The 14,496-nt window shown below is 44.6% G+C and overlaps 4 protein-coding genes across 5 annotated transcripts; all 4 read right to left on the bottom strand.

The window, feature by feature from the left end:
* Nucleotides 1-317: 317 nt before the first annotated feature.
* Nucleotides 318-3,804, bottom strand: E1B28_005093 (uncharacterized protein). Of its 2 annotated transcripts, XM_043149636.1 has the most exons (16): nt 3,407-3,804; nt 3,247-3,353; nt 3,113-3,196; nt 2,883-3,058; nt 2,288-2,825; nt 2,047-2,240; nt 1,779-1,993; nt 1,618-1,713; nt 1,474-1,549; nt 1,365-1,421; nt 1,227-1,316; nt 1,119-1,173; nt 989-1,063; nt 907-931; nt 632-845; nt 318-572 (listed from the first exon to the last, which is right to left on the bottom strand). In XM_043149636.1, the coding sequence occupies exons 1-16, from the start codon at nt 3,720-3,722 to the stop codon at nt 491-493; spliced, it is 2,400 nt and encodes a 799-aa protein (XP_043014243.1). In that variant the 5' UTR covers nt 3,723-3,804; the 3' UTR covers nt 318-490. The 2 variants fall into 2 exon arrangements, with proteins under 2 accessions (XP_043014243.1, XP_043014244.1); XM_043149637.1 differs by having other exon boundaries at nt 318-845; nt 1,227-1,421.
* A 1,335-nt stretch (nt 3,805-5,139) lies between these two features.
* Nucleotides 5,140-5,355, bottom strand: E1B28_005092 (uncharacterized protein; the record flags this gene model as incomplete). Its single annotated transcript, XM_043149635.1, has 1 exon — nt 5,140-5,355. One exon carries the CDS (start codon nt 5,353-5,355, stop codon nt 5,140-5,142), a length of 216 nt encoding a protein of 71 aa, XP_043014242.1.
* Nucleotides 5,356-8,251: 2,896 nt separating this feature from the next.
* On the bottom strand, nt 8,252-8,704 carry E1B28_005091 (uncharacterized protein; the record flags this gene model as incomplete). The annotated part of the gene is made up of 1 exon (XM_043149634.1): nt 8,252-8,704. One exon carries the CDS (start codon nt 8,702-8,704, stop codon nt 8,252-8,254), a length of 453 nt encoding a protein of 150 aa, XP_043014241.1.
* Nucleotides 8,705-12,833: 4,129 nt separating this feature from the next.
* On the bottom strand, nt 12,834-13,847 carry E1B28_005090 (uncharacterized protein; the record flags this gene model as incomplete). Its single annotated transcript, XM_043149633.1, has 4 exons — nt 12,834-12,881; nt 12,936-13,275; nt 13,334-13,598; nt 13,643-13,847. 4 exons carry the CDS (start codon nt 13,845-13,847, stop codon nt 12,834-12,836), a joined length of 858 nt encoding a protein of 285 aa, XP_043014240.1.
* Nucleotides 13,848-14,496: the final 649 nt, after the last annotated feature.

Genomic DNA, 14,496 nt, shown 5'->3' with positions numbered 1-14,496 from the left:
TATAAGTGTGATGTGCTGGAGCTTGTTAAGCCCAATTGAAAATCTCAGAAACTTTGACGTTTGTAGGTTGCTTGACAGTGTTAGCATACGGGTGATTGAGTAGTCATGGAGAGTAGAGTCCCCATTGGACATGATAATTCAATGAAACTGGTCTCCAGAGACAATTATGTCCATGTTAGCAAATGGATCATTTGTTATTTCCCCGCAAGGTTGAGACTAAGTGAAAGCTTATTGATTTCCTCACAGCTGAGGAAAAAGGATTTGTCTATAATCAACGTTCTGATGCCTTCGAGACTTTCCACCAATTGCTTCATTTGTCAAAGCAGAGCAATCAATCAAATGAAATATATGCCATTTCTTGGGTTTTCGCTCCGAATTCGGGTTGGTCTACGAAGGGACAAGTGCTCGATACTCAAATCTTAGTAGGTTCATCAAAGTATAGAAGGAGCCTGATTTCTGACACCCCTCGATGCCATGGAGTTGTCTATGACTAGTCGATATTCCACTTTTCGTGTAGGAATTTCTCCATCAACTCGAAAAGCTCCCGATAGGAACCTCTCATTGCGTGATCACTGTAAAAAAAAGCTGAGTGGAGCACCGGAGAAGGTAAAAGAATAGGAAGAAAACCCACGCATCTGGAAACGATTTGAACCAAAAATTACTGACACCCGCATCTGCCAACATCCGAAGCAGATGAACCGAATGGTCGTAATGAACATTCACATCTGCGGTCCCGTGGACAAAAAGGAGATGGGCACGGCTGAATGATGACACATTCTGCACTGACGATGAGGCGTACGTCTCGGACTCTAGGCGGCCCAAGTATCGTTCAGTGAACACAGAATCTAAAAAAAACAGTGCTAAAAAAAGAACGGACAGCGGGAAGCTCGCAACGAATTTGCTTACCATACAATCTCCAGTTCACCACGGGCTGAAGTTGGGGTCTGAGCAAGATAATCATGAGCCCATCACATCAAAAGGTACTCACCGCGACGGCCATCACAAGGGAATGAAAACCAGCATCTGCCTCGAGGACCTTCAGTGCGACATAGGCACCGTAGGACTGAATTCTATCCGTTATTTTTGTCAACGCGGTTGAATCATCAATCAACTCTCACCCAGCCCCAAATGCCGATACGAGAAGAATCGACATATCGACGTGATGACCATGCTCTGGTGGGAGTTGATTAAAACATCACGGCGATCTGGCATGAAATGTCGCGTACCTTGCAACATTTATGGCATCCCGTGCTTCCCAACGACCAAGTCGGTTCTTCACAGGGCTTCTCAGATTTCGTCCTTGGTATCCCGTACCCCTTCCGTCCATCATTACGACGATACTTCGCAGTTTATGCGTCACATACGAGTTCCAATCCCTGCGAAACATAAGATTGACGATCTGGCTAGACGGAGCCCCCGAACTTGACATGGAAGTGAGCGCTAATCAAACGAGCCCGACTAGACAGAACCTACACGGTAAATAGCACTGGATATTTGGTTTCCCCCGAGGTGTCCATGTTCGGCGGCCGTATCTCTTTGATGTTGAAGTCTGGTGGCCAGGGCCCAACATCAGAAATAAGTCCAGGTACTTATAGCTGAATTAAACCCCAAACGTACCAAAACCATCATAACTGTTCGTCAGAAAATGCACCTCTTCTGTTGCTTGAATGGTTCTCAGATGATCGTTGTCCTCCAGCGTGTACAAGGGACGATCTGGAAACGGGGATGAGAGAACTGCGAGACATCGAACGAAAACTTTCTGTCCCGAGAGTTCTCACCTCCATCGGCGGTCATGATTTTTTGCCACGGAATGCCTGGTCCTTCGTAACTCAACAGATGATAATCTGAAGATGGCGAAAAATCGGCTCGGTAGTAGCCGTCTTCAGCTATCGGTGTTACAGAGACATGTTTTTCGATAATATTCTGTTTTTCGATAATATTTGCTGATAGTATGCTTCTCTGGATGGACGTGGGGTATGCGGCCTGAAAGTAACTGCATGCGTCGTGCAGTCAGCCTAGCTGGGAGACCGAGCAGGGAAGACGTACACAGTTTTACGTTCTTCGTTCACACCAAGAAGCTTTCCCGTAACCTCCCATTTGCCTTGGGTTATGAAGTAGGGCTCCGAGGATCGTGAAGACTCAAATACTGCAATATGCTTGTACCCTTCACGGTCCTCCACAATGTCCAGATATGCCGAAAGACCTAGAACCGTCGATGGCAGAGGAAATATCGTTTGTTCCTACAGATCGATGAGTTCAAAGATCAACTGTACAGAGACTAACTTACACACTCGATCCAACCTGGCTTGAGATCTACTTGACGGACTACTTCCCCTTCGAGCTGTGGTCGACTCGGAACCAACTGTGTCCAGTTAAACATGAGCACTTGTCCTCTCACCGCATCTCTGCTCATCTCCTTTACGAGAAGCATATCGGAAGTGGTCCAAGCCACCTCGAACAAGACAGAGTCAACCGAAAACTCCGTAGACCTTGATAGAGACACCACATGATCAGGCGAGTCGATAGCGATGATATGGGCTTCTACAACAGGATTCTTTCCGCCTGGTAAAGGATAGTGAAGCGAACCGACATCAAGAGAATGCCATCGCATTCCTTGATAATCGGCTGGCGGAGTATATGTAGGCAAAGTGTATGTTTCAATTTCAGAGTCGTTGAACGAGAGGAAAGCGATTTTACGCGAATCCGGTGACCACCATAGTGCCCGATCTTCAAAGAGTACTTCCTCCTCGTATATCCAATCCCCGACGCCGTTGAATATCGAATTCGAACCGCTGTACGTGACGCGCCTCGTGTCATTCCTTTCGCTACGGAGAAAGTGTTAAATTATTAGGAACAGCTAAAGCTCGGGGCTCTCCACTCACAATGGATAAGAACCATAGTAAAGATCGTTGTTATGCACAAAAGCAATTGAATCCTCGGTGGGTGCCCATACGGCTGTGATTGTGGAAGGAGCAGCTGTAGGCTCAGTCAAGGGAAAGGTCGAGTTTATGGCCAAGTCGTAGATATAATAGTTCCCGAATTTTGATCTATGCCAACGCTTCAACCTGTTGGTGAATAACGGGGGATGTGTAAAGTCGACTGGGACGCCTACGTTCGCGACATTCGCCTTGACCAAAACAAATCTCATACTGGGAGAAAAACGCCAATCCTTGAACAAAAGAGGATTTCCGGAACTCTGGAATGCGAATCAACATGAGATTCGAACTTGAAGGGCCTAAAACGCACATCTTTTAACCAGTACGAGTACGCCAGAACCCGCGTTTCATTCTTTGTAACGTCTGTAGCAACGAAGCTCTCGTTCTGGTCGAGATATATATACACTTGTGAAGACCCTAGTCAATGAATGAGAAGGAGACGAATCGTAATAGTTCGAACAAACACGCACCTTGCGTACTCCATTGAATATCTCGATGTTTCGGTGCCCATCGACTCTCGTCAAACACACTACCCACATTAGAATTTCCTGGCTCGGGTGACATTTCTTCAAGTTCTTCAACTGTCATGAAAATCCGCCAGAGAACCACCAACACCACCGCGATTATTACCAGGAAAACCGTGGCGGAAAGACGACGAAGGTTATAGATGAGGGTAGAGAAAAGAGAGACGCGTTTCGTGTACTTCGAAGGCTTCGAGGGACCCTCTTCAGAAGGTTCCAGGAGAGATAGGTTCTCCTCTGTGTCGAGAGCCTCGTATCTGACCATGGCGAGGGAGTGGGAATTGTAGCGGGGCCTTAGACCTGTGACAGGACCGTCAATGAGCAAGCGTCGATAGACGGACCTGGAGATCGGAGTTTAAATTGAAGACCCGGAATCGTCCAAAAAAGGATTGTCAATTATGATCGAAAATACACGTGGTCGCTTTTTTTCTCCATGTTGCGCCCATCGCGTCCATCGCGTCCTGAGCCTCACGCGCATTGCAAGAGGCTGCCCGAAGTAATACAAGATGTAACGTCAATTAATGGCAATAAACCTCTTCTCGAGATCATAAACACGAACAACCTCGCCTCAAATTCCCCATATCCGTCAAATTACCTCTCAACGCTCTCAGAAAAAGAGCTGAACCTAGCTCTTCGTATTCTTGTAGTCGCGTTCTACATCACCACAGGCCGAGAAAATCCCTGTGAACATCAAGTACGAGCGGTTTGCCTCTCGTATAAGAACGATTCGGCTATAATTGCTGGTACTGATTCTGGGTCCGGAAAGACATTAATTACGGTGTCGTTGATGTGGATGACGGGAGAGGACATGTATCAATCACGGTTTCGCCTCTCAAGCGGTTACAGGAAACACAAGTGAGTAACTAAACTCAGCCTTGATTGTTACTATGACTTATGGAAGCGGTATTACTAGGCAAAATATTTTTGAAAGTACCGGATACCAAGGCTTGTGGTCAATGAGTTGACAGACAGGACGACAGAGTTCTGGAAGGCGCATTCATCAAATTGTCTTTCTCTCAACTTGAAAATCTCAACAACCATGCAAACTAGGACAATGTTTTTGATTCATCTGCACGATCTCCCAGCTTTATTGTAGGGAGGTGGCATCCTCAAACGCTAGCGTGATGAGCACAGTAAAAGTGCAGAAAAGGTCCAGATATTATCATTTGCTTTACTAATACGTACTGTGAAACGATGAGTCGCAAAACGAAGAGTCAAGTCGAGAACGCGCACCATTGATAACTTGTAGGCCCAACAACTAGTAACAGCTCCTAGCTAAAACTACCAAACCAATTCCATTCCACTGCCCAACTAGATCCTATGGGGCCAGAATCATACTTGAGCTGAGGAATGGTCAGATTGCGGGGTTTCAAGTGAATGGGTAAGAAAAAACTGTTGAAAAGGCGATGTGATGGACGCGACATGGAAGAAAAAAAGTGACCATGTGATTTCGATCATAGTTCATACGGCCCTTATCTATGACTTCGCTTAATCCGGTAAATCAATGATAACCGGACAAAACTCACACCCGAAATCTGCGTCTTGACCACTCCTTTATTTTTGAGTATTCTGAAGGTTTGTAGGTAACAGAAAATGATTATTTACACTATTTACACATGCTACACAATTACATACAACAATACTATAAAATTATTGAAGTACTGCATCCTGGCAGGTCCAGCTCAAACCTCATCGACCTCCTCCATCTCTGCATCCTCCTCCGTACTCCAGTCTTCCACGACCTTCACCGCCTGCCCTGAGATGTCTGTTAATGCTGGTTGGCCCGATAAACGCTGCAGATGTTCAGGGAAAAGCCGCATGAGAGCTTCCCTTTTGTGAGGTAAGTTTGGGACATGGGATTTCTTGGGGATGATGATCGTCGACTCTCCAGGCCTCATATAGAAGACGTAGTTTTTGAAGTTGGACATCACACGCTTTCCTGTTTAGTAAATTAATATCATCCAACGAGGTAACCCATGCGGTGTTATTCGCTTCGGTCCGCACTGCCATCTTCTGAGCTCCCCTTGCATCTGCTTTTGCCCTCTTCATATTAACGAGTCTTATCTCAAACTCTGCCTGTTCCTTTCGACGTTCAGCTTCCCTCCCTGATGCACAAACCTGACGCGCTTTGATTATAACCCAGTAGTGATCCTCCGATGTGAAGGAACCATCAACAAACTTCTGGGTGTTGTTCCGTGAGAACATTGCTTGTGCATTGTGAGTGTCGATCGTGGCAGTCAGATTGTTCCTTGCATAGATGCACCACGACCCAAGTGCTCCCTCATTCCTGTCATTTGTGGTGGGGATATAGATGTGAGCTTTCTCACTGTCTGACAGCCCATCAATCAGCCCACCAGGTGCAAATTCTGAAGAGAATCGGATCCAGGTAACTCATGCACTGTTTAAAAAGCTAATGAATAACTCTTTGACGTGTGGAAGTCTTCCTTCCTGGTGCAGGGTATGAATTGCACCCAAGATTTTGGGGCAAAGGAATGGCTGGCCATCGAAAGTCGATTCGACATGACAGTCTGGGTTGAAGGATAGGACCAACTCTGGCGAGTCAATCAACTGTTGGCAATGGTCGACAAGCTCACGGTGAATTGGACCTAAATCAATTGCGTTTGCGGCAGCATCTTCGGGGGATCGAACAATGGAAAGATATGGGTGGGTGATAAGTTGTTGATACAGAGCTAACATGGCTAACTCGGTGAGGGTCAGTGGATCATGAAGGGCGTCGTATATGTTCTTCTCAATGTTGGTCCAGGAGTCCGTCACTTTCTTTGACTTTATATGCTCCAGAAAGCGAATGTAGATGTCAAGGTTGACCAGAAGCTCGCCTGCTCCTTCACCGTGACTGCTGAATCTTGTGTTGTTGACTTGTGGAAAGCGTCTAACAACTGTATCGAGTTCATGCCCGAGAAAGATCAGGTGAGTATCCCCTTGACCTTTCTTGTTATAACGGTTGTTAAAAATGGCACCTGTGAGGGCAACACTGTAATGTATCGTATATCTTGTAATAAGGAAGTACTACGAATACCCGAAACGTTGTCTACCAGCAGGGAACTGCTTGGCACTAGTCAACTTAGCACTGAGAAAGGTGGTTAGTTGTGGTGAACACAGGGGACTCAGAGGGGATTCTGGCAAGTAAGTCTGGTATTGACTTAGTTGATAGGTTGATTCACAGATGGGCAGTTAGATTCAGAGAAAAGAAATAGATTGAAGAATATGAGAAATACTGATAGTCAGGGAGAATAGCGAGGTTGGGAAACCAAGCAGGATAGTACATGGGTTTATATACTATTTAGCTAGCTAGTCTGGAATGTTCCACAGTATTCTACAGTATTCTACAGCATTCTACAAGATATGAGTCAGAGTGGAGCCTTCTAAATGGGTAAGTAACCTAGTCAGATGATTAGCCTTGAGGATGAATCTGTGGAGTAAGATGTCCAGGATGCCCAGGATGCCCATGCAGCATGCCCAAGGTGTCCAGAGTGTCTAGAAAAAATATATAGGGGTCCCAAAAGTGTACGGTACGTTACAAACACACTTTGCTCCGCCGCTGGAACAGGCTTCAATTGTTGCAGACTCGCTTTCTGTGATCTCTCAACCTCTGGACTCCAGAGATATGATATCCCGTACCTCTTTGGCACACCACTTGTTTGCCAGAGGGATCGGACATATACTCAAGGCAAGTTTCTTCCATGATTCAATCATTGCTGTGTTTCCGCCTTTGAATGAATTCTGATCCTTGTGCATTCCACACCTGGCCCAGACAAAAAGGTTGAGAAGCTGACAGTCCTCCTCTCCTAATGTGGCCAAAGCTTCTTCCCCAAGGGTTTTGATAATAGTAGAAGCTATTGCTACATCCCGTGCCGCTCTTTCTTCATGGGAAAGCTCCATCCAATTTGAGAACCCGCCTGCTGAATCGACTTTTTCCCTGTTCAGCTCGTATGTAAGTTTCTGGAGCTTCTCTGTTTCAACCTCCTCCAACCATTTCTCCCCTAGCGAGTTCACCATCTCCTGTCTTTTGAGCATCTGCATCGCACCCGCTGTCGCTTTTTCTCCTGCTGCATGGTCACTCATCCAAACCCTGAGCTTCAAGCAGACTTCCCGTAAGTTGATATTTCCCCCTAGCCGCCGCCCGAGGCTTGATTCCATATAACAGTCTGTAAAGCTCTTGATAACCTTCTTCCAGGTTGACATTGACTGCTCAGTTGAATGGTCCAAGGTGTGACGGACCCCCAGAAACTGTGTTTGTGGTACTTCTGATAAAACAACAGACCCGTCTGCGCATTTGATTGGTACACAACAGGTCAGATGGTGAGCTTGGATGTTTCTGTTTCGGCATGATGTGCTGTCACTACTCATTGTGATATCTAGATGGTTTTTTCAGACATGAGTCAGTCATGATATAGTAATAATCCAATCGAAATGCAACCTACCACTGGTATGTTGAAGATTCCAACCTTGCTGAATTTCTGCCATAATTCCGCCTTCATGAATGGCCATGCTAACAACCTTGCGACTGATCCAATTTTTAAGCTTGATGCCAAGGATGGATGCAACCTCTCGAATGGCATTGCCCACCTGCCCCTGCTTGCAGCCAAAATTGACAAGAAGCCATGACAAGGCGCGGCACTTCGGTGTGTAGGTATGCTTAATCTTCATCCAGGTGAGAAGTGCCATACTGTGTCAATGCTCCCTGACCTTCCTTCAAAGTAGTCGTGCCTGCTCGATAACCCTTTCATGATTCTGGATAATGTTGCAAAGGCATAGGAGTTCGACATGTTGCTCTCAATTATACATCTCTGAGCTAGCGAGAGCATTGCTATGTTGCATCTCGAGTTTTTGGACTACTTGGAAGAACTTTCTCTCCCTTTTGCTGACTTGCTGCTGGTTCTGATGATAAGCAGACTTCAACTGGCGTGCAAGGTGCGATTTCTCGGTATCTGTCTGTAATATAAGTGTCCTGAGGCGATTATTCTCCTTTTTCAACACTCCTGCAGCCGTTTCTCTGTGAGTAAGCTTTGCCTTGATGAGTTTATTCTTGCTCCTAGATGACTTCAGCTGACCATCCTTCTTCTTCAGCTGGACATGTAAATCGACTGCCTGTTTCTTACGAGCTCCTCCCAAGGTTGGGGTGCTTGATAGATCAGAGCTTCCTGGTGGGTCATTTTCCTTGTCATCTTGGGACTTGGTTTGTTTCTCGTGACTTTGGCCCGATCCCTGGGCATTCCTCAATTGCATGGCTCTTTTGTTGGGTCCTTTTCCAATACAGTAAGTATGGTGCATTACTGGGGGATAAAATAAGAACTCACGAGCCATTAATAGTCACTTTAAAAACTTTAAAGCCTTCTGTCAACCCTGATGCGTTCACTCTGCAAGCCTCGTGACCGTTTAGGCACTGGAAAAAGAAAATGACGCCCACTGCCTGATCTTCCACCATCAACAGATTATTCCTCTCCACTGCACTCTCGTTCCCTTGTCAAAATTTCAGGCATCTTTCTTCATGACCATCGCCAGATAGTTACAGGGCCAGATTCCTCAATCTCGAAAAAATGTGTTCATTAAGCCTCGACCACCTTTCTGGCCCTGGTGAATTTATATTTTCTTGTAAATATCTCTCTGTAACTTTGAGGATAATGTATATATTAGTTCATCTACACCATGCCGAAGATTATCGAGGGAATATACAAAGTGTAATAAAGCTTGCAAGCATGTCTCATTTCTGGCATGCATTTTCGGTTAGATCATGGATAGATCCCGATTAAGCGAAGTCATAGATAAGGGCCATATGCCCACCACCATAGTTCACAATCCTTTTTTGGACAATCCCAGGTCTCCTGCCAATTTAAACTCCGATCTCCAGGCCCCTCACAACAAGTTTCTTGTGAGGGGTCGGTTACAGGCCTAGCGGGGCCTCTGAAATGAAGCAATGCAAAAGAGGGCATCTATTAATAGGGAATTCAAAGTTGATTTTGGAGGTGCATTTCGACGTTATTTCGAGTTTATTTTGTTCTAAATCAAACCAAATCGCAGCTGTGTGACCTCGGAGAAACAGCGCTCTGTGAAGTGGTGCCGGCCCAATAAATACCCCTGATCGGCATCTCTTTCCGCAACTGGAAAGTTACTAAAACTGTCCATTAACCTTATAGAAATTGATGGCATCGACTCCAGCCTTAATATTAATGATATTATTACACTTCACATGACCAGAGACGACACCTGCTGCCTGTTATGACTCGGTAACTGATCAACAGAAGGAGATTCAAGTTTCACAAGCTTATGATTCAAACTAAGGTTGATTAATGAGCAAGAATGTGAGTGGTTAGTTTCTATTCAATGGTCACTATACTGTGTACAGTATAGGGGTGCAAAATGTAGTAGTAGACAAGGTTAGAATTCTTGGTTTCAAAGGATGAAAGGATCTTACAAGTTGTTCAAGTAGTCAGTTTGGTTCAGCTTATTTGGTATTCACACAGGTGTAGTTTTGTAGACTCAAATGATATTGCTTAGTATCTAATGAGTTACAAGAGAGAGAGAAATAGATAGAGAGGATAGTGATTGAAAATAAGGGGAAAGGTTACAGAGGTTTCAAAATAACTAGGTTGGGAGTCTCATGTTCGAAATCTTAGTTCTTATATAGTACTAAAGGTTGTATATATTTGTATAGTCCTGAGTCAGTATTGTATAGCTATGGATTGACTACAGATTAGAAAACAATAACTACGGAAATATAATATATTTGTCTAACTGGTGAGTTTCGCTAAAGTGCACAGTTTGGAGGGGTGAGGTGTAGACTCAGCATATGAGAATGACGTGTAAATTTGGCAGTGCAGGCCGGAAAATGAGGTGTCCCATCAGCTTTATGCTGTGGCATGCTGTGTTAAGGTACTGAAAATGCAGCACATGGTCCACAATCACAGATAGATGGTGATTGTGACCATCTTAGATATAAGGTGACATGATTACTCTCAATAATCAATGTTCCAGGTTGTCAGTGTAATACAGACGGAAGTTTGGTCTTGGCAGGACAGTTTCAGAGGGGGCTCTATGAGATGCAGCACACCACCAGCCAAAACGAAGTACAGCACACTGCACACTGTGCTCTAAGTGCAACACACTGGCCTCAAATCCAGCACATTGGCTTGGAAATCAATTTCCGAGTGTGCTATACCTTAGCCGAGTGTGCTGTAATTTGTTGTAAATTTTCAGGGATGGAAATTGAAATATATTGAAAAAAATAATGTTAGTATGATAAGCCCGGGGGACTTGGGGAACTCAGGGATGCAAGTTGACACGATAACAACACCATGTGATTTTGTTGATTGTTCAACAAACAATTTTTTTCAGCACCTTTTGTGCTCTGTCCCCCTTTTCTGTACTCCATCTAAAAAAACTTAGGTAGACAGTAGGTAGAGTAGTATTTACCATAGATAATTAATACTGACAATATAATAACTATTTACCGTGGAAGGGAGGAGGGACTGAGGGGAGGAGGACATCAACAAAGTTGATGATGGAAGTTGGGAGGAAAGGGCAATTGCTGTGCTGTTGGGTCCTGTGGCTGCCGATATTCCCAGCGTGCCTTGGGATGAACTAACATGTGACCATTTTCCATGCTGTAGGATGATGTGGATGGAGCGCTAATGGGCAAAGTATACCACTCAAGAGTCAACCTAATATCAGAGCTACACAAGTAGCACCAACACCAAATCAACCCAAAAACTAGTAAACCTCCATGTAAAGTCTATCAATAACTCTACACACCAGGAAAGATTGCAAGGGTGGACTGCTTGGCAAAGGTTACACACAAGATCACAGTCTCAATATTGTATGAAGTTTTGTCAAATCAAGTTGCAACTGCAAGTGTAAAACACTACAGCTACAGGGGTTCAAAGGGTTTGTACAAAGCTCTGTTTAATGTCCAGTGGACTGAGTGGGACTATGAATTTCGTCTACGGTAAGACTAATTCAAATGATTGAGACTATTGCCCTCGACGGACATGAACGCTAAGACCCTTGACGGATCACAAAACAGTAATCAAGACCTTGGTGGCCTACAGGCGGATAGTTCTCAAGTTTTGACCTCGATGGTCTCGTATGTTCAAATCAAATCTTATCGTTTCACTGCACAAAGACAGGGCAAATCTCTCTATTGGGTGTCAAGAGCAGTTACTCATGGGCAACTCACTCAGGACTTTCCTACGCATGGGTAGTACTTGGAATTATCTATGGATACATGGGCTGCTTTTATACTACTTCTACACTAGCTTGGTAATCTTTCAGTACTTGTTTCATCTCTAAAAATAATGCACTGTAGCTATGAATCCATGTGGTCTTCCTCTATCATCCAGGGGAATCTCATCAATAAGGACTGCTACATGTGCAGAATCTCATCTATGGAGCTCTTCCATATTCGAATCATATGTTTTGGGCCAGTCTGGACCATTCTTCATTCTTGTTTCAGCATGTAGAATGGACCTACATAGGCATACCATATGGTATTTCCTGCCTACGGACCTTATCCTGCATTTCGACGTTATCAAATCATATGGACTTTGTGTGTCCAAGTAGTTCCAGCATATGGATCCAGAGTTCCGAATCGCCGTAGCTCATGAACAGCGCGGACTCCGAGATCCGTTGTTCATTCCTGCCTGGTTCCTAGATACTCTATCTGTGATCTGCGATTGGTATCATGTCTTTTTGGTCTGTTCCTCAGATCGGGACTTGATCTATGGTCATATCAAATTTCTCCTAGTCTGTATGGTCCTATGTCCGATTTCTTGTCAACTAAATCCCCCATAGAAGTAGGTACTCCTAGTATGAAGGTCTTTAGACTCTGTTAAGTTCTGCTACGAACGGTTCTGTGAAGACTACAAGTCTTCTAATAGTACAATCCCTTGATATGCCAGTGCATAGTAGAATGTAGAGAGTAGAACTCGGTGAATTACCGCTTAAGTCCTCTGCTCATAGTGTTCTACAGGTTTCGAACGGTCATACAGTTTTCTGACATGATCTACAGCTCTCTCTAACTGGTCTTGCTGCGCCTACAGCACATTCTACTAGTGGCACTAGCTTTAACTAGCAATTTGGGCTCACTCTAGTTCTTAATACGATAAATATTGCGAGAAGAGCTAGCTCCCTATGGCAAAGTCAATATCGAAATTTAGAAAGAATAATACAATATGAGCTTACATTCTTGTGCTTGATAGCAGTAGTCTTGTTGCACACAGCGCACATCTCGACGTAGAAGGACTTAGCCTTTGTAAAGTCACCAGTTTTATCGAGGGAGAACTGCTCAATGTCTGTGGTGACCATCTCGATGACATTGTGACCTTGAAAAGGAAGAGATTAGAATGGATATCAGGGAACATCAATCACATACCTTTGATTTGAGCATTGGGCTACTTTCTTGTATTGTCTGTTAAAAAATCAGTACATTGATGGAAGGGCAAAAAAACGGAGTGGAACACACTAGGTGGTTATTTAGTATCTCCATCAGTCCACCATCCTCATCTGAAGATATCCCACTCACATTGATAATCCCACCTCCCAAGTCTGTTATAATCATGTCGCCGGTTTCTGAGGGCGCCCTTGTTGATGTACCACCTTCACTGGTGGCTGCTCCACTACGGTAACCCGATAAAAAGCTACCTGTACCTGACATTACGGAGGGCGAGCGTTGATAAACTGTACCAGAAGGTGACTCAAAAGAGTCAGCTTCATTGTTTTCATTGAGGACTGGTACTGCTGAATCTTCTAACCATGTTGAACGAAGTGCAGATTTTGGTGGGACGTGCTTTGCTTTTTCTGACCTAGAACACAAACCAGTCACAAGTTTTGCTTAACATCGAGATAGTGGTAAGAATTCACGAAGGCAGTGGGAGTGGTGGTAGTGTGTGTTTAAGGTTTGGTCTCATGGGAGCATGCACTGTGTGAGTGTTACTTAGTGCCACCGCTGTGACTTTCTTCTTCTCCAGCATCAACGCTGCCTGCTGACCACCCTTTACCCTCAAGTTCCTGGACTTTGCTACATCAACCACATCTCCGCTATCATCAAGATCTTCTTCATCAACTACAGCATCTGGGTTGTAATAATCTGAAGAACCATTTCCTTCAATGGGATCTCCAGCAGGTACTAGAGAAAATGATCAGCTCTTGTATCAAGGTACTATGGTAAACTTGCCTGTGGTGGGCTTGGGACTGTCAACTTGGGGCCGCTTTCTTTTTTCAGGTGTTGATGGAACCGGGTGGTCCAAGTTATTTGCGTCCTCGAGATCCACCACAACCTCAATCTCAGCTGCTTTTTGGAGACCAGTGTTACATCTTCGAGCTTGAGCCTGCTTGTCAGCTGCTTTTCAAGCTTTTTCAGCAAGTACTTCCTCATGAGTTCGTCTTGGTGCTGGTTTGATAATAGCAGCTGGATTAATATTACGGTTTGGTCAGGACAGATTGCTGTGAGCTGGAGGTAGAGGAATAACGGGAGGTGCAAGTTTGGGTGCTATAGTGGATGTTGTGGAAGAAAAGAGTTGGCTGAGTAGAAGTTGAATAATTTGGTAAGTTCAACTCTTTGGTCATATTTTGGATCATTCCTCTTTCTTTTGCTAGCTTCCAATGTCTCGGTGTCCGTACAAACCCAATATTTTCCATTGCAGTTTTCCTAGATGTGCAAAAAGCTGCAAAACAGAAAGGGGTCTTCGACAACATGAAGAAACATGTCATTATGTTCTTGGAACTGGGGAACTGCTGTGACAACGACCGAAATCTCCCTCACCACATCTATATGCCTACAATTCTCCACTCCTGATCCCAACTACTCCTCCTTCAACCCTGCCAGATTCACCATCAGCTCAGGTGTTCCTACATCCAGCTAGACAGCAAAGTTTAGACAGCCCGAACTCTGATACTGAAATCAAGTATCATCAAATCCTCGATGGTACATTTGATTATGCAGGTGTCCTGTTTTGATTCTAATAGCATTTACTCCTTGTATAGGAACACCCTGTGATGCACTCAGAAATGACCTCCCTCCTGGT

This window comes from Marasmius oreades, chromosome 2 (assembly GCF_018924745.1).
Source record: "Marasmius oreades isolate 03SP1 chromosome 2, whole genome shotgun sequence".
NCBI lineage: Eukaryota > Fungi > Basidiomycota > Agaricomycetes > Agaricales > Marasmiaceae > Marasmius > Marasmius oreades.
The sequence above is the reverse complement of the archived record's forward strand: the minus strand, read 5'-3'. Positions and strand labels throughout refer to the sequence as shown.